The sequence below is a fragment of the Amblyomma mixtum genome, chromosome 1 (genome assembly GCF_055824585.1).
Source record: "Amblyomma mixtum isolate Tamu chromosome 1, ASM5582458v1, whole genome shotgun sequence".
NCBI classification, from domain to species: domain Eukaryota; kingdom Metazoa; phylum Arthropoda; class Arachnida; order Ixodida; family Ixodidae; genus Amblyomma; species Amblyomma mixtum.
Genome location: NC_143012.1, coordinates 302,363,793 through 302,388,436, shown reverse-complemented (window position 1 = coordinate 302,388,436; position 24,644 = coordinate 302,363,793). Strand labels below are relative to the sequence as shown.

Below are 24,644 nucleotides of genomic sequence, written 5' to 3'. Positions count from 1 at the left end.
TGCTGCAAAAACATTTTATTGCCTGGTCTTTCACATGATCCTGAAACAACCATTACAAAAGCCATATATACAATAAAAAAATTGTACAAGTCTTTACAGGTGTTGTTTAGCAACTTCCTTCCAAAACCGGATGCCACAATACAACCAAGCAGCATTACAATAAAGAACTAAACAAAAATAACAACCTGCGCACTATGTAGCAAGTAAAATAAACGAGAGCTCAATACAGCCAATGCCCGAAAATAGCGTAAATGTCGTCTTTCCAAGACTACTGGCATAAACAACTATTAAGAAATTGCGCAAGACCTCGTAAAGTACAGCATGCAAGGATCACAGGATAGTAAATTCGTTGGGAACACAAGCTTTGTGAAGACTGCTGCTCCTTACACAAACTAAACACAGCACCACTTCAGCATGCAGCTGACCAGATGATCTTATCAGAAGGCCAATCAAAAAATATAGAAAGACATCAATGACCTTTTCATTCACTACCTACAGTCCACTAGAGGCGGCCATCCGAAAACAGTACGAGTGAACGTTTGTTCTTTCTTTTTACAAAAGCAGTCCTAAACTTCACATCGTCTTTGGTGCCTTCAAGTCTGTCGGGAAGCTGCGGTCTCATAGGCTCCTCAGGGATTTCTCTCCGGAGCCAAGGTACAGCGATGACACGGCAAAGACCAGGAACACGATGCCTCCGATAAAGGTGACTGGAAGGGAGAAGACAGCAGCTTTGAGGACTCACAAAAAAATCTGCATGACCTGAAGAAGCGTAGATCTTGTTAAAGTGGACAGACAGGCTAGTTCGTCTTGGTATATAGAATGCATTTTTTCAGTGCAAAAAACACAGGACGAACGCTGACTTCAACTCGTTGGGCCACTTGGTGTGCAGTTCACAGAAAAAAAAAAAAAAAAAGACTGCGGAAAAAGAAAGCATTCACAAGGGAAGAAATACACACGGACAATGCTACAACTGTATTTCTTTGCTTCCAATTTTTTTCTTTTTTTCCGTGAATCATCATAGCCTCAAGGAAGTAAACTCATCATTTTACGAGGGGGTACCCAAAAGAAACCGGAATAATTTTTTGAATCGGCACAGCTTCTGTTTTACCGCGTTTTGCCGCTAGGAGTGTATAGAACGAACATTTCAGAGTCAGTAAGCCGAGTGCCGTCGCTGAAGGAGGTCAGGCTAGTTTAGGCAGAGTTTTAGAGTGACGACTGTTTTGTGTGAGCGTCGTTTTTGTAATGGCTGATTTTCATGAACAGCGTGCGCCGGTGAAATTCTGATTTTTTCTCGACAAAAGTGGAACGGAAACTCTTGAAATATTCAGAAAGACGTTCAAGGACGATGCTATGGGGACAACTCAAGTGTTCCTGAATTAAATCCTGAATCAAAGCAACAGTCATGCCAATGCAAAACTTCAAATTCACCTCGCCTCAAGAAAGCTCGCCAGGTGAAATCAAACCTCAAAACAATGCTGATTTGTTTTTTTGACGTGAGAAGAGTCATCCATTCAGAATTTTTTCCGCAGGGTCAGACAGTTAACCAGGCTTTCTGCTTGTATGTTTTGAAAAGATTGGGCAACAGTGTTCGGTGGAAGCGGCCTGATTTGTGGCAGACGGGTGACTGGTTTTTCCACCACGGCAATGCCCCTGCTCACATAGCCCTGTCTGTACGACAAATTCGGACCAAAATGGCATGACCTCTGTTCCTCAACCCTCATACTCACCCGACCTTGCCACGTGCTACTTTCTTTGTTTCGTAGAATGAAAAGATAGGTGAATGGAAAGCGTTTCGCTGATGTTGCTGAGGTGAAGAAAAAAACGACGGAAGGACTGTCAAGCACCACAAAAGATGAATTTAAACAATGTTTTGAAGAATGGAATGAAAGATTCGACAAACGTATCATTGTAAGTGGAGAGTACTTTGAAGGATATTGAAGGTCTGTGCTGAAAATGTGAAAAAATAAGTTCAAACAAAAATAAGTCCGGTTTCTTTTGGGTACCCCCTCGTATGATCAAAATGAAGATGCAGTAAGCACGTTAAGCAGCGAGTTCCACATTGTTAACTCAAATATCCCAGCTCCAGTGTACAGCATGGCAACCATCAGTCTAGAAGTCACCTGCCATGGCATGAAAGGCAACCAAGGCATCGGGACATCTAGATCATACTGCAGTTCGTAATATGTAACCCTGCAGATCTTGAAGAGCCAAGAAGGTCTGCACTCATCCTGTCTACTTTGCCTACGTGTTTCACCGCCTGCTGTACAGTTAAGCCCGATTAAACAAACTCGGTCAGATCCAATTATATTTTATATTAAACAATTTCTGAGCATGTACAGCTACAACTTCAATGTATAGCAAAAGGTACGGATGGCTACACTGTTCAAAAACTAGCCATCAAATTCGACAGATCGGACTTCGGACAACGTCGGTCGACTCAAGAAGCTGGCTTTCACTCAACTCATATCTGGTGGTCAGCTTTTCCGCATGGATTTGCAGGTGCCACGCAGTGCACACTGACCAATGATGACGCGAGAGAGAGAGAGAGAAAGGAATTTTAATGAGGGAAAGGTGGAGAGGTCGGCCGGTGGTAACATGGCCCTGGCCTGCTACTCCACAAATGATGACGCGGATTTCTCATGATGTAGGCAGCAGGCGCAGAGCAGCCAACTAGAATATGCATTATTGGTGTGTTGTCGTCCAGATTGTCAGCAGTTTGCACGTGCGGTGCGTTGTGTTGCCGTCGGCAATTTTGCATGACTTTTCATCATCTTTGTGGGTGCATGATGGCAGCTGTGAAATGGCAGACTCTTCCCTTTTCCGTGAAACGATGTTACGAAGTGAATCGAAAGAAGTGAGAAGAAACCTGAATTTTCCGCAACATGCAAGATTCGGAGAAGCCCAATGAGCACAATTTTGAAGAACAAGGCAGATGTTAGGGCTAAAGCGGAGAAAAGATCTGGTGCTCATGGTGCCAGTCTTCATACAGCTGCGTATGAAGACGTTGAGACAGCTGTGTACAAGTGGTTCCTAGTTGTCTGATCAAGGAGCATTCCTCTTTTCGGCCCCATGACTGAGCAGAAAGAAAACGGCTTTGCTTTTGGTCACAGTAGACTCAACAAGCAGAGGCTCCGGTTGGCAGCAGTGCTTTGAACAACGCCACAAAATTAACAGCTAAGCAGCGACTGTTGAGAGCCATGCCGTGGATGTCAACACTATAAACAAGTAGATTAAAGAAACTTCGAGCAACACCATGGCAAGATACCGACCCCACCATATTTTCAAGGCAGATGAAGCTACGTTATTTTGGTGGATACAACTAAACAAGACGCTGACGTGTTGTGATGCTAAGTCCCGCAGTCGAAAAATGAACAGGGCTCGTACAGAAAATTCAAGAATTGTCGCATTTCAAGGAAATAATGAAGCAATAATCAAGGAAGCGAAAAAAAAAAAGTTCATTGGACTGCATCGAATAGGAATCACTCAGACAAAGAATCTTTAAGAGCCTGCCTCTGATTTCCTTCCTATTGCCACCATCTCTGCCTTTTGTCCCTGATCGTTCAATGCAAACAAGGATAGCTAGCATTTTTACCCTCAGTATTCTATGGGGACGCACCCCGCTTCGTCCCCTTTAGGGTTTGTTTCCCCAAGGTGTCCTTTCTAGTTATCTTAAATTTTTTTGTGAACAAGGGAGCCGTAGCGCTCCCAATACATCATTTGTTTTTGACCATGGTCAGTGAAGTGAACTCCATCACCCATGATTCCTGACCAGAAGAGAAGGTATGCCGTCAAACCATAGATTACCTTTACAAGGAAAGGCATCGACATCGCAGTGCCCCGAGCGCCACAAACAACGTGACTGCTGCACGCGTGCACACAGGGGGAATAGCTCTCTCTTTTCGGCTCGGGAACTCATTGTGTCCGGATGTTTCGGCGTGGCTCTCCGCCAGCGAGGCGAGGCCTCGTGGGGACATTCCAGTGACCACGTCCCGTCCGGAGCTTGTCCCTTGCCCTAGCGTGGGCGAACATTAGCTCATAACCTCCCATAATTTGTTGCTAGCTGGCATTACTGTAGCTGCAGCATTAAATGCCTTGCTTGTGTCAGCCAGAGTGTCGTTACTTTGCTCCAGCTCAGAGCAAGACCCGCCGTAGTCGGCGTGAGCTCAGTAGCACACGTGATCACGGGGTGAGGTCGGCGGTTTTGAACTGCGTCAGCTAAGATTAAGCGGGGAAAATGAATCATCCCCCTATTATGAGCCCCACAATGCTCAGAAAGACCATCCGCAGACTTCAGCAAGTATGGACGTTCTCTGCAGTTTTGTCTTTTTGTGCAAGCCCTTGAGCTCCAGCTGCTGTACCTTTCATTTTCAAATTTTTTGCTCGTTTGTTGCTTCTTTTTTCTTTTAGCTTCCCAAAAACAGACTATACTCTTGACTCACAAGACACACAGAAGCCAGGAGATAATGGACCAAGAGATAGTTCACGTGGAACCTGGGGACTGGAAGAGAACTAAAAATCAACCTTCTAAGTGCCCTGTCTTTGATGAGTGGAATTCTGCCAAAAACAAACTATACAGAATTGCTTTTGTCATTCTGGTCTCCACTTTCCCAAAGAAGAGAGTGCACTTTGTCAAGTGAATTCTAGGAAGCAGTCACAGATTGGTGCAGCCGCTCGCCGTGTGTGATTGCAAAAGGTGCGAGTGGAGAGAGCATGAATTGTGCATCGTTTACCCCGTTCGCTCGCGCTGGCGGTCACTTTCCTGAACAAACAATTGTGCGTGCGCTCGAATGCAAAACTACAAACGATTTGCTGTTCAGTTTGCCGTTAGTCAGTTGGGCAGCACGTGAAGGCACTGTTTTCTCGCCCATTATGTCTTCTGCCTCCCACTGCTGGCTTCACAATTGTATCATTGCGCATTTATTGCTTTGAACTGCACACACGCCTTCATGCCATCCCACGGAGAACTACACAAAGCGGGGCGGAGCGGGACAAGGTATGCGCCTTAGATTTGGAGTCAATTTTTTTTTTTTGCTAGCGAGAGAAGCAAGTAGGGAAGCCTTCGTATAAGCAGCAATATACAGTATATATTGCGTGTGATGACCTTCGCGGCGTTTTTTAGGACGTGTTCAGAAAATTTTCGCGTAATTTGTGCACCCCCTTTTTTAAAGCCTTAATTTACAGAAAAAAAAAAAAAGTCGGCAAATTACGCGAGTAAACATGGTACATTTTTTCCCAGCTCAGTGTGTTCATATGTTGTTAAATTTACTACAACTTTAAGCTACACTACAACTTTACTACAAATTTACTACAACTTTTATATCGAATTACATGTTACATCCGCCTCGCAGGCATCCTTTAAAGAGTTCGATATATGCGGACTACACTGTACTGTACTCCATAAGAGACTGAAGGCCACCCTCAATCCCACGTTCACCTTGTCACGTGGTTTCACAACTCTAGCGCTGCCAGCAGGTGCCAAAGGCAGCACTGCCAACCTGCCTCCATGCGTGAAGAGTGATCGAAGAGAGCTGTTAGGATAAGTGGTACTTGCAGTGCACGGCGCATCGTTCCATATATGGAATGTTCCTCTAACGTGAGTTCAATAAAAGTGAACAATAATGCCATACTTCTGCATCGGATATAAACAATAATTCAATATACCCAAGTCTGATGTACCCAAGGTCAACTGTACCACCATAAAAAAAAGTAGATACCGTATTTACTCGCGTAATTTGCACACTTTTCATCCTAACATTAAGGCTTAAAAAAGAGGCTGCGCAAATTAGGCGAACACGCCCTAAAAAACTCTACAAATGTGATAACACGTAATGTATACGGTACATTGCCGCGTACAAGTCGACCTTGCAACTCACGGCTCTCACTGCCCCCTCCCCACACCACCAAAAGTAGACGCACACCCCACCTCCGCCCCAGGCCCGCGTTATCTAGTTCCTCGCGTGATGGCATGATGGCATGATGGCATGATGGCGCGTGCCCAGCTCGAAGTACTAAGCGTGGAATGATACAATAGCAGAGCCAGCAGTTAGAGATAAATTGTGATATAAGGCGATAAAACGGCACCCTCCTCTTAAGAGGTCGGGCTAAGTGGCGGTAAACAGAACAGTCAGTGGTTCGGTAGTTTCGGTTTTGGGAGCGACATATGCTCTGGAGGTTACCGGAAGTTTACTCTTATAGTCGTTCCAACGGGAAAGAGACAGCTGGCGCTAGCGAGCCGGGTAAGCGGCGAGCACTTGACTTCCTTACCTGAACCAATTTACAAACAAATTACAAGCCTGCCTGCGCGCACCCGCATGCACGCTGGTGTGCTTGCGTAGCAGGGAGCGCAAAACTTGCGAGTAAAAGTTTTTTTCCCAAGAAATCCAGATAAAAAGTTGGGGGTGTGCAAATTATGCACGGGTGCAAATATGCGAGTAAATACGGTAATACAAAATACCATGAATGATCACATTCACTGACTGCTTTGAGCGTCACGTGGACGCTTCAAAGACCCATAATTCAAGTGCATATTGTATGAACACTCAGTCAGGTAATTCAGAACATATGGCTCTGACAGCAACCAGGGTCAACTGCATCAAGCATGATCAATGAAGGCTCTGCAAACACTACTCAAGTAAAAGTATTATTGTAAAGAATGAAAAAAGAAAAGAAAAAGAAACACAGCCGCGAACACAGTGTGGACGTGACGGGTGGTATGCCTACATTCTTTTGTGCTGCTTTTGTCGAAGTGCTCAAACTAGCCAAAGTGAAAACTTTTGTTGCCCAAATAATGTCAGCGCCAGGACTCCTGCTTGAGCCATTGCTACATTCCAGGCGGAGCTGGCAGCATTTATCACTTGTTTATTTCCGTGCTTGGAACTGGTACATGTTATGCTGCTTTCTCACCAAACTAATTCATTTCCCTTTTCGCTGGTGAGGGTTCAGGAAACGGATATTTAAGCACTCTGGAACACTCCCACACGCTGCACGTTGGAAGAAATTTGATCACATGCAATCTGTGTGCAGTGTGCTTTCAAACTCGCTGCAAAATACTTCCTTAAGGCAGCGACTTACCTGTTCGGACAGATATCCACTGTGCCACCAGCCTTCCACCTATGACTGCAAGCAGGGTGCAGAGGCTGTGGCCAAGGATGGCGCCCAGAGATACTGCCACAGGGTCCTGGAAGACCATGGCAAAACACACACCAACAGACTTGAGGAAACCACTCCAGCCAACAAGTCCCACACACACATCCACGTTAGCTCATCAGCAAGCAAGGATCACGCATGAAAAAACTACAAGAACATGACAGATCGAGAGATGTTCGGAATCGGCTCACAATCATAATTTCAAGTGCTGTGTGCTTAAAGTTACAGCAAACCCCTGGGACCCACAGTGAACAAGTAAGCTGTACGAAGTCCCAAATTGTCAAATTTTAATTTCTGACTAGGCCAGTGACATTCAGTTTGTTCAGGACAAGCACCAGCTGAGATCAATTACAGTAAAAGCGCTTTATTTGACCCCCCCATTAATTCGAAAATCTGGATAATTTGAAATGCCGGCTTAGTCCCGGCTGACGTCTATGCGAGTCTAAGGAGTCGGATGCTTCGGGTCTCACATCAGTTAATTCAAACGGGCTCCTGCAGTGGGACATGCAAATGGGACATGCAAATGGGACATGCAAATGGGACATGCAGTGAGCGGTGTGATGCCAGTATGCAGCCAGGCAGCACGTCGCTGTAGCACGCATTTACGCTTCTGGGTTACAGATAAGCTCGCCTATTGCCATGTTTTATAGATGAAATCACTGATATATCGAACTGCTTCATGATTCCCCTCGAGTTTGATGTATTGCGATCAACTATACATCAAACTTGACGAGCCTTTTACTGCACTTTTAGGGTTCCTAACCAGGGATGCAAGGTGTGAGCTTTGCCAGCACAAAACAGCATCAATAAAAGTACCTGGGACACAGTAAAAATGCTTTACAACTCACTGGCCTGGCAGAAATATGCTTGGTATAAATGCAGCATGCAACTGTGCCTAACCACTGGTGTTGAAAGATTTTAGACCTCCTCACCCCCCAATTACCACTGAACCCTTCTACCGCAGTGCATCCAATACTCAAAATAATTTGCAGGACAAAAAACACCATACAAGATGCCATCATGAGTGATCTTCAAAGGAAACAACAGGGCAAACACTGTAGCAGCGCGTTCATCTGATCACTGGAGTACATGTACGAAGGCACCAGATTTATGGTGCCGCGGGAAAGTGCAGCCGCTCTGTGTTTTCATTCATGAATTTCCACAATTTTGAGTAAGTAAAAAAGTGACCATGCATGCCCACAACATACGCAACTTAAAAAAAAAATGATGGGAGGTGAAAAAAAAAAACAAAACAAAAATGTAACCAAGTAAGTGAAGTGCTCGACTTCTATCAAGTTTTTTTTTTTTCCCACCACAACCACCATCAGAGTCCCAGCCAGAATTAATACATTTTCAGTTCATTTCTTTGCCGCAAGTATAAGACTATATTTCGAAAATTCTCACTGCCTGACAAGGATATTTAATTATACTGAGAGTCCACCATATTAATTACCAAAGATAAATCTTGTTTGGTACAAAACAACATCAACTGCTTTTGTGCCATAAAGCTATGCACAATGCACATGCATTTGTTGCAAAATTCTGATTATAAGCCACACTTCATAATATTTCTTACACAGCTACACTGAATTAGGTCAAGTGACTTGTAAAATCACTATAGATGCAGTTAGCTTATATATAAGATGCTCTTTTATGGCTTGTTCTTGGCTTCATTATTAACTCTGTCACGCCTTACCCAAGCATACAGACAACAACAAACTTTTTAACTTTAAAAGTTTATGACACAGCAGTCATGAAAAAATGAGGTACCCTCAAAGCCAATGCATGCAAGTAAGAATGAGGTGCACTCTGTATATCTCGACATCAGGCAGCATGTTTATGTCGTGAGAAAATTAGATTTCCCCACTGCAGCCACGTCTGGTTAACTTTAGTAGAAATGTTCTTTTTTGGCCATGTTGTCTATGACACTACCCACTGCTTTCATGTCTTTCCGATACAACCATCAAAGCTGCAGTTAGATTAAACAAAAAGAATGACATGAAGAGCAGGCTTATATCAGCATACTGAAGCACTGATATTAGTAAAAAAGCATGCTTCTAGACCATCACAGTCCTCCATTTCACATGAAACCATGTCTGTAGTTTTTATTTTATTTAGTCACTTATTTTCAAAGTACCACAAAGGCTCTCCAGAAATGGTGTTCTAGTAGATTTTAAGTCGTTATGTGTAATGCATGAGAAGTTTTCAATATCACACCAAAACAACACATAGGGAGGAAGGACGAAACATGGAAAAACGACATAAACACAGCACTGAATCAAAACTGAAGTTCACTGAAAATGCATTTACAAACACAATAGAATCTCGGTGATAAGACCATGGTTGATACGAATTCGTAAAATTTCCTGGCCAGAGTGCACTGTGTACAAGGTGCAGAATTTCGGGTGCTCTAAACCTACTCCCGTGTCACTGAGAATGATACAAATGCAAGAGCTGCGACCGCGTCCTCGAGCACTAGGCACTGCCCGCACATCACCAGTCACGCAGTGTGCACAGCGAGAAGTGAACGACAACCAGAAAGAAATTTCGTTAGCCATTAAAATATCTGCGTGAATACACTTTCCGTGCTTCTTCATGCGGATTTTGTTCATTCTGAATAACACAAATTACAAACGATGCGAATATTTTTTGTAACCCTAAGAGCTCCATATCATTGAGCTTCTACTGTACAAGCATGCTTTGCAACATAAAAACATTAGCCAAAACGGCTAAGATGCTCAAAACACTCTCACCAAGGAGATGAAGAAAGACTGAGAAATTGATTTGAAAGGATGGTTACGTAAACACCCCATCATCTCTCAGACAAGGAATAGCTCTTCTTGAGTATATAATTGTGATTAGATTCATACACTTTAATAGTAGCCGCTGTGGTGGTTCAGTGGTTATGGTGCTCGGCAGTTGACCTGAAGACGCGGGTTCGATCCCGGCCGCGGCGGTCACATTTTGATGGAGTCGAAACACAAAGGGCGTCCACGTGCTCTGCGATGTTAGTGCACGTTAAAGAACCCCAGATGGTCGAAATTATCCTGAGCCCTTCACTACGGCGTCCCTCATAGCTGAAGTCATTTTGGGACGTTAAACCCGATAAAACCAAACCAAACTTTGCTATAGCATCTTTGTGATTTTGCTCATGTTTTTCATTCCATGAGGTGTACAAGTGCAATTTTCGAAATATACTCCGTTTTTTAACTTAACCCTACGCTCGTCTCATTCTCCATCCATGTTGCTCGTGCTGTGATCTTCAAGGTGAAGAACCAGCTAGCCCAATCTTTCAATTTAGTCTGATTTGAACACTTACACTCGCAGCTGACTCATAAAAGCATCAGGCGGCGGCCAGTACCAACTGGCCTCGGGGCACTCACCTCTCGTGCAGCGAGAATGATGGTGGCAATCTGCGAGCGGTCCCCCCACTCGGCCAAAAATGTGAGGGTGAGTGCCTGGAAGAAGATTTTGGAGAGAAACAGGCGCAGCCGCCTGCCAAAGGTCACCGTTGTCACCCCAGCCTCCATGTTGACCATCGAGTCTCTGGCCTGGGCTGCACTGTCCTGAAATCGCAGAGAGAGAGAGTATCTACTATTGGATCAAGAATGGAGAGAAGCAGCAATTGTTCTCCTGCCTCCTTCACTTACTAGTACTCATGTCCAAACATTTCATGAAGGTGGCATCTGGAGGTCGGTTTTTACCAATGCCATACCAGCTAAAGCAAAAAACTTGTCTGTTCAACCTAACTTTCACAACTCAGTTATTCTGCTGCAACTTCTGTGCATCCTCCGCGCTCCTTTTATTTGTTTTTATTGTGAAAGCAATACTGCTCGCAGTTTGAGCCCTTCAGCATCATTCGGGCAGTGTAACCACGTTTGACCTTTAGCATGACCTCCGCTGTGACGTCATGCCAGACGGAGAGAGACTGTCACGATATGGTGGGCGGCTAGATGTTTGATTGGCGCCGAAGTTATAATTAATCGGGCCAACCTGCCCACCACTGCACTCTCCGTAAGTTAGGAGGGGGTGGAGCGACAAACTTCTCCACCCCGCGTGCGGAAGATGAGGTTAGACTGCTGACCGGCGATAGGGGCCACGCCTGATTAGCCGTTGACTGGAGGCATGAGGCGTATAGGCAAGTTTCTTCAGCAACCCTTTTACTCGGGTACGAACAAGAACAACGGTTACAAAATAAGCCAAGCAAAATAGCGGTAATGCACAGGCGCGATGCGAACAACAAGCACAAAATCAGAACACAAACTATTAACAAGAAGAAGGAAGACAACAGGGCGAGAACTATACAACAAAGTTACACGATTAAAGCAATATACAAAAGAATAGGACGAGAACAGCGACAGAACAAAGAAAAGAGCAAAGCGAGTGGTGAGAATCGGTGGCTTAGCTGCGTAGTGGCAAGGTCCGGTCGCAGGGAGCGTCGGGCTGCGGAAGCGCGCGGTGCTGATGGGGGGGTGCGGATACGGGCGAACTTGGGCCCCGGGTTACGCGTCTTTCGGGGCCGCCGTCGCCGCGCTCTACGCGTCAGACACCGCCTAGGCTCGCTTGCCGAGCACTTCCCTGGCTGACCCCACACACGTCGGCACGCACCGAAATCTCTAAACCAACTAACTCGGTCGTGATTTTCCCGCCACCGTGTTCACGTGACAAACAAAAAAAAAACAAATAAAAGCAAACGAATCCTCTCGGCCCCGTGCACCAACGATTTACAGATGTTGAGAAGGGGGGAGAAGAAACATGAAGAAACTGAAGGGGATGCGAAGGAAAGGTATGGTCCTAACGAGGAGCAATGTTAACTTCCCAAGGTTGGGACGGGTGCTAGGGCATTCACCGGCCGCTTCCCGTCCCCCCCTCGTGAAAGCACTCGCTTCCCGGCGATAATCCTGAGGAGGGGGGCGGCGTAGTCTTGACCCCCCCAGCGTCGCGAGGGGTCAACGCCCACGCGGGGGGAGGCAAAGTCATCGCCGCTGCGTCGCGACATGCCCGCATACTACCGGCGCCGTGGCCAGCCGTGGCCACTTTGGTCGGAGAAGAAAGATGAAAAATAAAGCATGCGCGCACTTTGTGACACAACCCCCATGAAAAGAATGTTATTCTTAATAACATTTCGAAATCAAATACACAAGTGTCGTGCATGCACAAATGCGTCTTGCCGAGCAAGCAAACGAAGATGAATTAACGCGCACTTCTCTGTTAGGAGCGCGCACCAGTTCTTCGTCGCACAACGTTTCCCACGATGGCTCGCACAGTCGCGCACTGCACACTTCACGCAGTCACGTCACAGTCACTGCAGACTGTTCCACACAGCACTTGGAATTGAAACAGTTCAACACTGCACACAACATCCGCAGATTTTGCGTTGCCAAACATTCCAAGCACAAAAAAGGCCACAACATATAAAGACAAAGAAAAGGAATGACCACTTAGGCGGAAAGGAGCTTCGGAGCTCGTGATCGCCTAGGTTCCGGTGAGTGCAATGAGTGCCGGACTGTTGTCTTCCTTTAGTACGGCACTGAGGGGGACTTCACCGTACTTCTTGGTGCGGAACTTTCCAGACAGGAATTTTCCTCCGCCTACTTCGACTGTGCGGCAGGTATCGCGAAAGATCGCTCGAGCGTCGGCGATATGACGCTTCCACCGTAGTGCTCTAACGCGAGCGCGTCTCTGGTCGTCTAGCTTTTGGGATAGCTTTGTAAGAAGCATGCGAACGTTTCGCGCCTTTTCTCTGTCGCCTTTGAGAAACCCTTCATAGGTTTCTCCTCCTTCCTGCCATGCAATAAAAGGAAGCGGGCACTGTCCCTTACTGCTAGGCTTGTTCGTCTCCTTCGGCGAGCAGCACACGGCCAGAGTATTGTAACCTGACCGCTCATGGGAATAGCCACCCTGGCGAGAAGTTACTGACTGTACGTCATTTGCCGGTTGTGCGCTTGGCTGTGCGGAAACGGCAGTCTCGCAGCAACCGGCTCGCTCTACCCTCACGTATGCCCGCACACCTCTCTGCACTCCTGGCTGCTGCTCCGAAAACGGGCCATCCGTTAAGGCGACCGGCCCCGTGTCGGCCGCTTGTCGCGGTTCTAGCCACGCGGGAACTGCGGCTTCCCCACGATCCGCTGGTTCCCTTAAGGAGCACAACTGCGCTCCATTCTCTCTGTCAGGCTGTACAGCCGACGAGTCCGAGCCATTCTCCTCGACTCCGACTGGTCCGTCGGGCTCTGCTTTTCTTTCCTCATCATCACGAGGGTCGGGGCGCTCCACAGCTCGCCGCCCGGTCCGCCGCTCGGGAGCCGTGACATAGCCGGGATCTCTTTTCCCGAAAGTGTGCCCCAGTGTCCCGTCCTCCAGGTCAGGCGACACTGTTGCCTCCCATGTGACGTCTGAGGGCGGTGCCGGCATTCGGCTAACCAGCTCTTCCCGCGTGTTCGCTTCAGGCGTTTCCGAACTCACCTCTACCCCGATTGCAAGGCCGAGCTCACCACTTCGTCCTTTGACGATACAAAGTTCACCCCCTTTGAACGTGAGCTCCCCATGCTCGGGAGGCGTCGGCAAACGCACCTGGTCTGCTGCCGGTGCCATTTCTGCAACCGCCCTGAAGTCGCCTTGCCGGTAATTCCGTTCGCCGGCATCAAGCACCTTCGGTGCTGTCTCACCCGGCACTTCGCTTCCGTTTGAAGCGGCATCAGAGCCTTCGCTCCTGCTAGCTTTGCTTCGTGCTCGGAGAGCCTCAAGTTCTCTCTGCAGCTCCAGCAGCCTGCGCGCTGAGCGCGCTTTGTCTAGCTCGTCCTCCTGACGACGGCGCTCATCCTCCTCGCGACGACGCTCGCGTAGCGCTATCCGCTCGTCGCACACAAATTGGCGAAGGGCTGCTCCCTCGAGACCTAACGCCTTTCCGCGCCCAATGAGTCTTTCTAGGTCCTCCATCGCGCCGACTCTACGCACCTTTCAATAGGGCGCGTACGTCAAGTCTGGCCTGAACCCTACGCCTCCCGGTCAGGGCTAATCATGGTCAGCAAGTCCTGTCGCGGACGCCAATTGTCACGATATGGTGGGCGGCTAGATGTTTGATTGGCGCCGAAGTTATAATTAATCGGGCCAACCTGCCCACCACTGCACTCTCCGTAAGTTAGGAGGGGGGTGGAGCGACAAACCTCTCCACCCCGCGTGCGGAAGATGAGGTTAGACTGCTGACCGGCGATAGGGGCCACGCCTGATTAGCCGTTGACCGGAGGCATGAGGCGTATAGACAAGTTTCTTCAGCAACCCTTTTACTTGGGTAAGAACAAGAACAAACGGTTACAAAATAAGCCAAGCAAAATAGCGGTAATGCACAGGCGCGATGCGAACAACAAGCACAAAATCAGAACACAAACTATTAACAAGAAGAAGGAAGACAACAGGGCGAGAACTATACAACAAAGTTACACGATTAAAGCAATATACAAAAGAATAGGACGAGAACAGCGACAGAACAAAGAAAAGAGCAAAGCGAGTGGTGAGAATCGGTGGCTTAGCTGCGTAGTGGCAAGGTCCGGTCGCAGGGAGCGTCGGGCTGCGGAAGCGCGCGGTGCTGATGGGGGGGTGCGGATACGGGCGAACTTGGGCCCCGGGTTACGCGTCTTTCGGGGCCGCCGTCGCCGCGCTCTACGCGTCAGACACCGCCTAGGCCCGCTTGCCGAGCACTTCCCTGGCTGACCTCACACACGTCGGCACGCACCGAAATCTCTAAACCAACTAACTCGGTCGTGATTTTCCCGCCACCGTGTTCACGTGACAAAAAAAAAAAAAAAAACAAATAAAAGCAAACGAATCCTCTCGGCCCCGTGCACCAACGATTTACAGATGTTGAGAAGGGGGGAGAAGAAACATGAAGAAACTGAAGGGGATGCGAAGGAAAGGTATGGTCCTAACGAGGAGCGATGTTAACTTCCCAAGGTTGGGACGGGTGCTAGGGCATTCACCGGCCGCTTCCCGTCCCCCCCTCGTGAAAGCACTCGCTTCCCGGCGATAATCCTGAGGAGGGGGGCGGCGTAGTCTTGACCCCCCCAGCGTCGCGAGGGGTCAACGCCCACGCGGGGGGAGGCAAAGTCATCGCCGCTGCGTCGCGACATGCCCGCATACTACCGGCGCCGTGGCCAGCCGTGGCCACTTTGGTCGGAGAAGAAAGAAGAAAAATAAAGCATGCGCGCACTTTGTGACAGAGACAGAGCTCCAACTCGTCTCGTCGTGGTCGTCCCAGCGTAACCACGGTGCGACGAGCAGCAGCTGCGCGCCGCTGCCGTGAGGAGGCGCTCGCTATGATGACGTCACGCCAGACGGAGATATATCGGGCTCCGACCCGGCTCGTCGCAGTCGTACCGGCGTAACCACGCTGTGCGTTTCAGCCAGGCCATGTCGTCCGACATGCACAAGGCAAGGCTGCAACGATTCGCTCAAGCTAGGAAACGACAGCGGGCTGAAGAAACGGATGAAGTTGCTTTCGCAATTTCCGGGCTTAACCAAGCTGAGCCTCTGCCAATTTTTTTGTTGTGCATAAGATCAGTGGTCATATCTTGCTAAGTAATACATTACAATACTCAAAAGGATACGCAAAAGTAGTCACTGAGCATAACTTGGCTGAAGATTCCAGTCCTCATGTTTCCTCTTTTTGCTGAGGTTCTCCAGCAGTGGCAACTACTTGGACCCACAGGTCCACGATCATCACTCACATTGCAGTCAGATTTTGGCAAAGCTCATGATTCCCCTTGCGTGTAAAAGACCCTCCACGACTCACCACTACCTAGCTCCCAAGATGAAACAATGACGCATGCACAATTTCCAACTGACAATGAAGCACTTCCTCCAACTGTTAGCAAAACTATCGTGCAATAACTTGCGTTACGGTGACAAATGCTGCAACATGTCTACGAGGCGTATTAATGTGACTTTACATAAGAGCAACATGCAGTGAGCTCTAAATGCAAGCCAATTCAAGAGCACAGAGGTGTATATGGGAGGTATACCAGAGTTATCTGAAATGCTGCATTGAAAGGGCAATCAGAGAGTGGGTGCACTTGTAATGAACAATTTTGTGAAGGAAGAAACTGTGGTGCCATTTGATGCCAGAATGACGAAGCACTAGACAGAAAGGAAAGGAAGAGCTCCTTCACCCTTCTACGTACAGAAAGCATGGTGGTAGCCGTGCACTAAGAAACGAAACTCTACATGTTAGGCCTGGCATCACCACAGATGGCAGAAAATTCTACTCATTTTGGGCATAACAGGAAACACACTAAAATACGGTACATCATATGAAACACAACAGCAAATTCAGCTTCAACGTAAACTGGAGTGTGAATGAGCTAGTATTCTAAAAGTGAAAAGAGCATTCATACCTGTCTCCACTAGGATGCAACCGTGATCCAATCCTTCCTCGCCTTTCCACTTTCTTTAATTTCACATGAACAAAGTAGCCCAGATTACCTAACCTCACTTCCTGTGTGCTGCTCACTTCTCTGTCCTATATTTGGCTTACCAAAGCTGCAGTTCCAGTTTATGATGGGAAAACCAGTCTTACCATGATACTACACATATTAATGATACACTCTCATTACAAGCTCCTGCAGCTATGTTCCTCCATAACTCAACCACCTAACACACAGAATTTTTGCACTGCTGGTCACTGGTTTGGCTCAACCACCAAAAAACCCTGTTCAGTGCCTCCAAGTGTTCTATGCCAATGGAAACCTTTCTCCAGCCCAAGGGAGAGTGGTAAAACAATTGAGCCCTCTCTCAGTGGATGGGCACACAAAGCATATAAAACACCAAATGTTGCTAAAGGGCTGGAAAATGCTTTTATGACTAGAGTCAAAACACACATAGAGACAAAAGCTTCCAGCACCATGGGACCTGTACCCTGTTTTCCAGCAACACAAACCTACAATACACTACAACCAATATTTCAAACACTGTTTTCTGTTTTCAAGTTTACTACTCCTCCATGGGCTCACTCACCACCGAAATTGCTCCCCGCTATGAGTATGTCACTGCCGGAGAAAATTCAACACTGAAAGGGTTAAAGGAGTTCCTACAGCCATCATTGTAGAGCACCTTAGATACCGTGTAAAAGGTCCCTAATTTTTTAACTTTACCCATTTTTAGTCCAGAAGAAAGCTTGTCATACTTACGTCTACCTCCCTTTTGGTCAGCGATTTTTGTACTTCTTCATATTCTTCCTGGCCTTCATCATGTGGCATGTAATAAGCTGAAATGGGATTAAATGTGCATCTGTAAACTTGACACAAATCCACACCATTAGAAATAAAGGGAATGCGAAAAAGACAAGACCTGATAAATATAGTAATGGCTATCTGAAACAAGAACCCAGACCCCTTCATCAATGCAGCCATCACTAGAAACTTTTTTTTTTGCTGTGTACATTCTAATAAAGAACAAGAACCAATGGTTTCTGCCAACTCCCGCTGATGAAGTAATTCAACTTGGCCCAAAAACCTAACGGAGAAAAATGTCCACTGTTCAAGCATTTCCCCTTATGCAGAGCTGCCGCAGTTCACAAAACAATTTTTTTCGAGTACTTCCTGGTCGATTTCAGCAATGAAATTTTGAGACAGCATGCAATACGAGGCATACAAGCGGATACAACAATTAAAAAAAAAAAATTTTGTTTGCCCTTTTGGTAGTTCAAAGCCGTGTCCCTCAATAAAAGAGCACATGAGCTTTGAACTCGCGATTGTATTGACAACACGAGAGCGGTCACTGCCATCTCTACCAGGGCTCAGACAGTGGTGCTACTCGCTACAGACAAAGGGGAAGGAGGGGTGTAGGAGCTCCTGCTTCTTTCTGCACATCCCTTCTCACTGTGCCCACCTGTCGCTGCCCTAAGAAACGGAGACTCTGTGCTCACCAGGGCTCATTGCCACGTCAGCCAGAATTGTGCCAAGTGAACAGCAGCACAGAAAGCATGCAAGGGGGCACACTGTGGCACACACTCATGCAGATTGGACATTTGTTGACGGTACGGCATCCGGGTAACATGAACCACTAGCCAATGGCCCTTTTTTAGTTTTCACAGGCTAGATCTCAAGGTTCCGAATTTTGTAGCAAGAACTTTTCCACTCATCTGAGTGCGTCACATGATGCAAAATATTCTAGTTCAATCATATCTTGAAATATGTGTGCTCCAAGTTCATGAGGGTTTACAGGTTACAGCAATACAGAGGGTCTCCTGAAGATGCCGCGCATATTCTTCATCCCTCCTTTGTTTGCTCCTTCACTAGAAACTACTGGTGCTTACGCTACTGCAGTATGTCCTTACCTTCTCTGATCATGCGAACTCCAAAGAAAACAAACAGGACGATGGAGAGGTAATGCGTGTATACACGTGGAATGACAGTAGTCGCAAAGCCCAAAGCAGCTGCAAGAAAAGAGAAAGCAAGAGGGATGAGCCATTGGATATAACACACTAGATCAAACTGAGCCATAATCACCTCAGCTAAACAAACAGGCCTAGGCTCAAATCTCAAAGAGTTCAAACACCCCCCCCCCCCCCCCCCCACTTAAAAAATTAAAAATTGTGTGCAATAAGGCAGAGTGCTTTAATCTGGAGTTCTGCATTTATTCATTCTTGCGGATGCAATGAACTGCTAGTCATTTCTGTCTGGTGCACTCATTACCCTTTCCTGGTGCATTTGTCAGCAATAAATCACTAATCATGGAGATTTCAATGGTTTCTCAAACTAAATTAAGTTTACTATGAGGATTTCAACCTCAAAGCACATCTTCCTCGTTCTAAAATGCACACGAATTTAATGAAATGTACCGCCTGCTCACATTCTTGCTGAGAAAAAAAATTTCCAACAATTACGGTACTTCCTAATGCGAAATTTGAGCACAGCTTATCAGCTGCTTCAGCTTTTCGATAGGGTGAGGCAAAGAATTCAAGCAAGACATGTATGTACAATTACAGACAACTTGTTATTTTTCACACATATTCCTTCTTCAAGAAACACTCCACTAACAGTTCTTGATTGTCATGAAGGAAGCTTAGTCCACAGAGAAATAGATGGATATATGCTCGACTTGCTGCACAGGGCAAGTATTTCTCAAGGTTGTCACAGCTGTGGGAGCCGTTACGAGCGAGAGGAACAGGATGTTCTCCTGCATAAGTGGTAAGAAATTCCCGGTTGTCTTTATATGTACATTAAAGTTCCCATCCACCCTGCCACCCTGGCAGGTGGCAGGATTTCTGTTGGCAATGCCAAAGCATGCAGGGCACATCTGTCCCTACCCCCACCTAGCTTAACGATTGAGGTGTCCACTGCTCCAAGAGGGCAGTTATGCTCCTTCCCTCTGGTTCAGGTGTCCCCCCAGATGTATGAGACTGATATTAGACTGATACTGCGCATTTCCTTTCCTCAAAAACCAATTTACAAATTTTACCCTCTGCTTTGGGAGCCCCTGCTCTATTGGTTTCCCAGCTGTTGGAGACAGATACTGCGCATTTCCTTTCCTCAAAAAAATACCAAAGACACTTTGGAAATTCTAAAGTGTGCTTGCTGAAAGTCTTGCGGTCAACCCACTGCCCCCATTGCCGCTTCCCCGAACCGCTTGGAGCGGAATCACTGAGCCGCTTCGGAGCCATGCGTCTCACTCACTCGACTGCAACGAGACATCTGGGGAATGAGCGGAGGTGTAGCTGCCACCACTGACGCGTGTGCGCTCGTTCTACCGCTACTGTGTGATGTCACGGTTGCTATGCACAGCTGCGCCCCCCACTGGCGCGCCGGTTGTTAAAGAGGGTAGGAGGTTGCGTTTTAACTTTCTCCTTTCCAAGCTCCTGCTCCACTGCTTTCACAGCTTAAAGGGTGTCCCCTGCTGGTGACAACGGACAGCAGCAACACCATGAAACGCAGAAACAACCGCCTAAGAGCTGCGCTCTAAAAAAACAGTATCAGCACTGATGCAGTTTTCTACCTTAATATAATGCTAACAATGTTTTCAGCATGGTGAAACGCGCTGAACAATTTACGGACACAAACGAAACTAAGGTGAAACATAGAGTGCAAACTGACAACTGATATTTTATGGGTGGAGTGGGAGCTGGCAGTGGCTCTCCTAGTATTCGATGAAAAAACAAATCATACAGAAGAAATTTGACATGCATGCGTATTTATTTCGTTAATGGGTATGTTTAGTCACAGCTCACCTAGACTATACCTCGAAAGAATGCACTTTCAAGAACAATGCAAAGCGGAACAGTTTGGCACAGTTGCTGCGGCCAGCCGTGCAACACAAAAACATGTGTATTAACATCTGTAATTAATATATTAAGTGACATACTTTCATTGCCTCTTGACAAGAAATGTTTCACTGCGTGCCTTCCTGCCCAAATGACACACATGAAAATGCAAACACAGCACTGCAAACGCAGCACTGTGACCACAGCTTTTCTGACACAAGACGTGCAGTTACCTGACAGCACTGTCATGATGGCCAGTGCTGAGATGGCACCTCCGAACACAACCAAGCGCGAATGGCGCATGGCAAGGATAGCAGCAATGAAAAATGTCTTGTCTCCGAGTTCGGAGACAATGATGACCGAGATGGCACCCAGGAAGCCATGCCAAAATTCTGTGTTGGACTCGGCTGTTAAATCAACTCTGGGCGTTGTAGTGGCAGCCGGCTGAAAGGGATTGAAAACATAAATATGAATCACCTGCTTTAACTTTTCAGGAGCATATCAGATGTCCTACTATGAAAAGAAAATGTTTACAGATGGGATAGCACAGCAAAACTGCTCTGAATACAGGGCAAAACTTATCAAGGCACCATGAAAGTGCTGTTTCATGTCCTCCAGCATCCTTGCTATATTCTTATTTTCTATTCATCTCAGCCATGCTTTCCTGGAAAAGATGGTTGTGATTTTGTTTGAACACAAAAAAATAAATAAAAAGCTCTACATGCCTGATTGAAGCGTTAATAAACTTCTTTAAAAATTACTAACATGAAATTTTTCTTTCATTTTATATCGTTTTTCACTACGTACTTGCCCTGCAATGATCATGGTATGAGATCATATGCTCAAGAACACAGCAACACTCTTTGCAACGACCATTTCTCATTTTCATAAGACATCTCGAGTATGCTCTTGACACTAAGGGGAGTGCTGGGAAATGCAGCTGCCAACCATGTAGTCTCGCAAACCTCTGACCAGCACCCCAACCAAACCAGCAACCCGGACAAGCTGCAAGGGTTCCCGATGCCAGCACTCCTCAGTGAATGCTAGCAAAGCAAGCACGGCACAATGTGCATTGAGTAAATTTCTTGTGTTAGAATGTCTGTGTTACAAGGTCTAACATTCTGCACCACTAGCCCAGTGTCTTTAAAATGAAATTAAAATTCTAAGCTTAAGTTCAATACTGACACACAAGAACCACATCTAGGCATGTGGAACAATACAGCGAAGACATCGTGGACTTCACACCTTGCGTTGTCAGTACCCTCTTTTTAACTTGTTTAACCTAGTTACGCAACCCAAAATGCATGAGAGACAAAAGCCACCCACGTCTGTAAAGCCCCGTTCACTGCAGCGATGAATAACACTTTCTGGATATCTTGAAAAATAATGTGGCATGGCTTCAGCATGACCACTCATTCTTGATGCTGCTGATAACCACGTAACAATTTTAATCAGTACAGAGCTTGCTTCCAACTCTGGCTCCAGCAGTCAAATAATGGTTTTAAGTTTGGCATAGGTGCATCCCCTTAATGTGCCTACCTAGCAACCTACCTAGCAACTTGGCCTATTCGAGCCAACGTCTCAACCAGTTAATCAACTTCCCAACATTTAGGGATCACCTGTTGAATGGCTGACAGCTTTGTCTAAAAGTATGCAAGGACGAAGCAGCACTGGAAATAGCCCAATGACAAGGATCACATAATTTGTAAGCAAATAAGCAAGCAAGAAGCACCTGTAACACCAGTGTGACTGCACTAAAAATTTAGCCAAAGAAATGCAACCCGATATTGTTAGGAGGCACTGTCGCTTAAGAGAAAAGCACTAAGCGAACACTACTATTAATTTACTTACTAACATGTCCAACTTTCTGGAAGCTCACCCATACATCAGGTGACTGACCTAAGAAGATGCAGTTACGCCACTACAGAGGAGAACATTTCCTATCATTTTACTTTCGCTATGAAGAGGTTGTAGCGTAATCAAGGAGGCCCAAGTGATACCTAGAAAGCTCCGAATAAAGTCTGCGGTTTTGCGCTGCTATAACGAGAGGAGGTTTTCCAGTTCACAACAAGAAATCTATATACCTAAACTTGTCCAAGAGGCTTTACGGAGCGATCAGCGAACGGTTACAAGACCGCGTTCCCGTATCCGAGCTGGGAGCACCTGGCAGCTGGCTGTCGGATTTGCGTCTATCAGCACACACCCTGATGGCATGATTACCTCAAGCGCAGTGACGTATTACCTTCGTGTGCATAAATCGGACCACGCGTGCACTGATGTCTCCACATGAACCAATGTGGGGCATTTGAGAGTCACAACAGCAAAACTGACAAAGTAATCATACCTTGAAAATATCTTCGGGTGGACGAAAATCCAAATTCGGCACAGCACCTTGCAGCTGATCAGCGACGTAGGCGTAAGCGGCAGTGAATAACGAGAGGACGACGATGAGCTGAGGACACATAACGGAATGCGAGGAGCAAGTGACGGCAGTGGTCAATGAATGTCTGTTACGCGCTGACTAGACCGTCTGTTGACTGATCCCAGAGCACCGATACAGGATTAGTGAAACTCTCGCATGATCACTTTTGATTTCTTAAAAATTACAAAAGGGAGACTGAGCCGGCGAACAGTCTAGTCGCGGAACAGCTACTTTCGCATACGAGCTAGATAAATAAGACGCTCAGAAACCGGCTACCCATGCATCAGAAGGAACCTTCAGGTCTCGAGATGAGTGAACCGAAAACCACATTTTCAAGAGACAGAGACCTGTCATCAAGAGAATAAATGAATGCTCATCGCGCGTAAACCGACGACGAGCAAGACGTGACCGACGTGACGTCACAGTGCTCGTATGCCTTCGTTTACCTTAGACTTGTCCAAACGCCTGAAAAAATGACGGCGGCGAATGGCCAAGTCGCTAGTGTCGCGTCGAGCCTATCGGCACGACGTTGCATCGTTGCATCGCGGGTCGCTGGCAAGGCCATGTCGCGGGAGCTTTGCCGCGTGTATTTGAACTCGGGTTACTTACCACGGCTCCTAGCCATAGCATCATTGCGGATAGCCGGATTTAATTTAATTTAGTCTAGACAGGCTAGGCGATCTCTTTTGTAATCACAGCGGTTTCATGTGCAGCCTTTTCTACCGTGACAAGCACGTGGGCTGCTCGCGTTCTTCTTTCTTTCCGCGCCTTGTTAGGGGTTTGGGCAACCGGCTACTGAGCCGAAGCACGGAGTTTCTAAACAGGCCGCGGTGGCCGCGTTTAGATGAAGGCGAAGTACAAAAGGCGCCCATGTGCTTGACGTGCTCATCGAGAAGTGAAACAGTTACCGCGCCTTGTGAACTCCGACTGAAAAGCCGAAAAAAAAAAAAAAACCGCGCTTTAATGACTTTTTTTTTTTTTTTTCAAGAAGTGCTTGGGACTGGGCTAGTTGGAACATCTTCTCATAAATGCTGCGCTGCTTAGTTGTACACGGACAAAGAAACTGGACAAACGCTGAGGTTAAGCGCAATTTTTTTTCTGTTCGACAACGCTTCAAATATTCCCACAGAGAAGTTCGCCAATGCAGAGTACTAACTTTTGCCAGCAAGTAACAGTTACTGACACCGTAACTCTGCGTAGGGAAGGCTGTGAACAAATTCCACGAGCGCGACTGTCAGCAGCGGGTTTATTCTTTTATACGTTCAGGCACGAATCATTTTCTGAACACACAAAGATCAGGACCGTGCCATTGCAAATCACTCTACAGCTGCACGCAGATCGAAGTATTCAGAACATAATAACCTCGAAAAATTCGAATTTCCATTCAGGAATTGAAATGTAGTTGCGCTCGAACAATGATCGGTTTCGTTTTTCCCATATAACAGAGAAATTTTTAAAATTGGTTTTGAGAAATTGAAAAACGCAGTAATGTCTCACTTCTCGGTGGACACCACAACCGCGTCGTGAGGAGAGGAATAAAGAAGGGAGTGAAGAGGGAAGACCAGAGAAAGAAGCGCTGTAGTGGAGGGCTCCGGAAAAATTTCGGCCATTGATCGTACCTACGACTTTTTTTTTTTTATATACAGAGTGCATTGGAGTTCCTCGATGCCTCCCTTCCCGCGCACATCGAGGCCCTCTAGTCGCGCGTACGAGCAATTGGCCGAAAGTTATCCGGAGCTCTTCACTGCAGCCCTTTTTTCTCTGGTTTTCCCTCTTTCGCTCCTTTCTTTATCCCTTAATTCCCTCAGGACGCGCGAATATCGAGGC

The 24,644-nt window shown here is 46.7% G+C and overlaps 1 protein-coding gene across 1 annotated transcript; it reads right to left on the bottom strand.

The window, feature by feature from the left end:
• LOC149372224 (putative divalent cation/proton antiporter TMEM165) lies at positions 1–23,263 on the bottom strand. Its single transcript, XM_089566636.1, has 7 exons — positions 22,740–23,263; positions 20,629–20,839; positions 18,473–18,571; positions 17,325–17,401; positions 10,530–10,712; positions 7,072–7,177; positions 1–707 (listed from the first exon to the last, which is right to left on the bottom strand). The coding sequence occupies exons 1-7, from the start codon at positions 22,857–22,859 to the stop codon at positions 619–621; spliced, it is 885 nt and encodes a 294-aa protein (XP_089422762.1). The 5' UTR covers positions 22,860–23,263; the 3' UTR covers positions 1–618.
• Positions 23,264–24,644: the final 1,381 nt, after the last annotated feature.

What these genes read in the sequence shown, in the direction of transcription:
- LOC149372224 (XM_089566636.1), bottom strand. Translation starts at nt 22,859, where the DNA reads ATGTGTCCTCAGCTCATCGTCGTCCTCTCGTTATTCACTGCCGCTTAC. An exon ending in TGACCAAAAGGGAGGTAGAC is followed by an intron (nt 10,713 to 17,324) that starts GTAAGTATGACA and finishes CTGCGATTTCAG; the next exon opens with GACAGTGCAGCCCAGGCCAG. An exon ending in TCATTCTCGCTGCACGAGAG is followed by an intron (nt 7,178 to 10,529) that starts GTGAGTGCCCCG and finishes ATGGTCTTCCAG; the next exon opens with GACCCTGTGGCAGTATCTCT.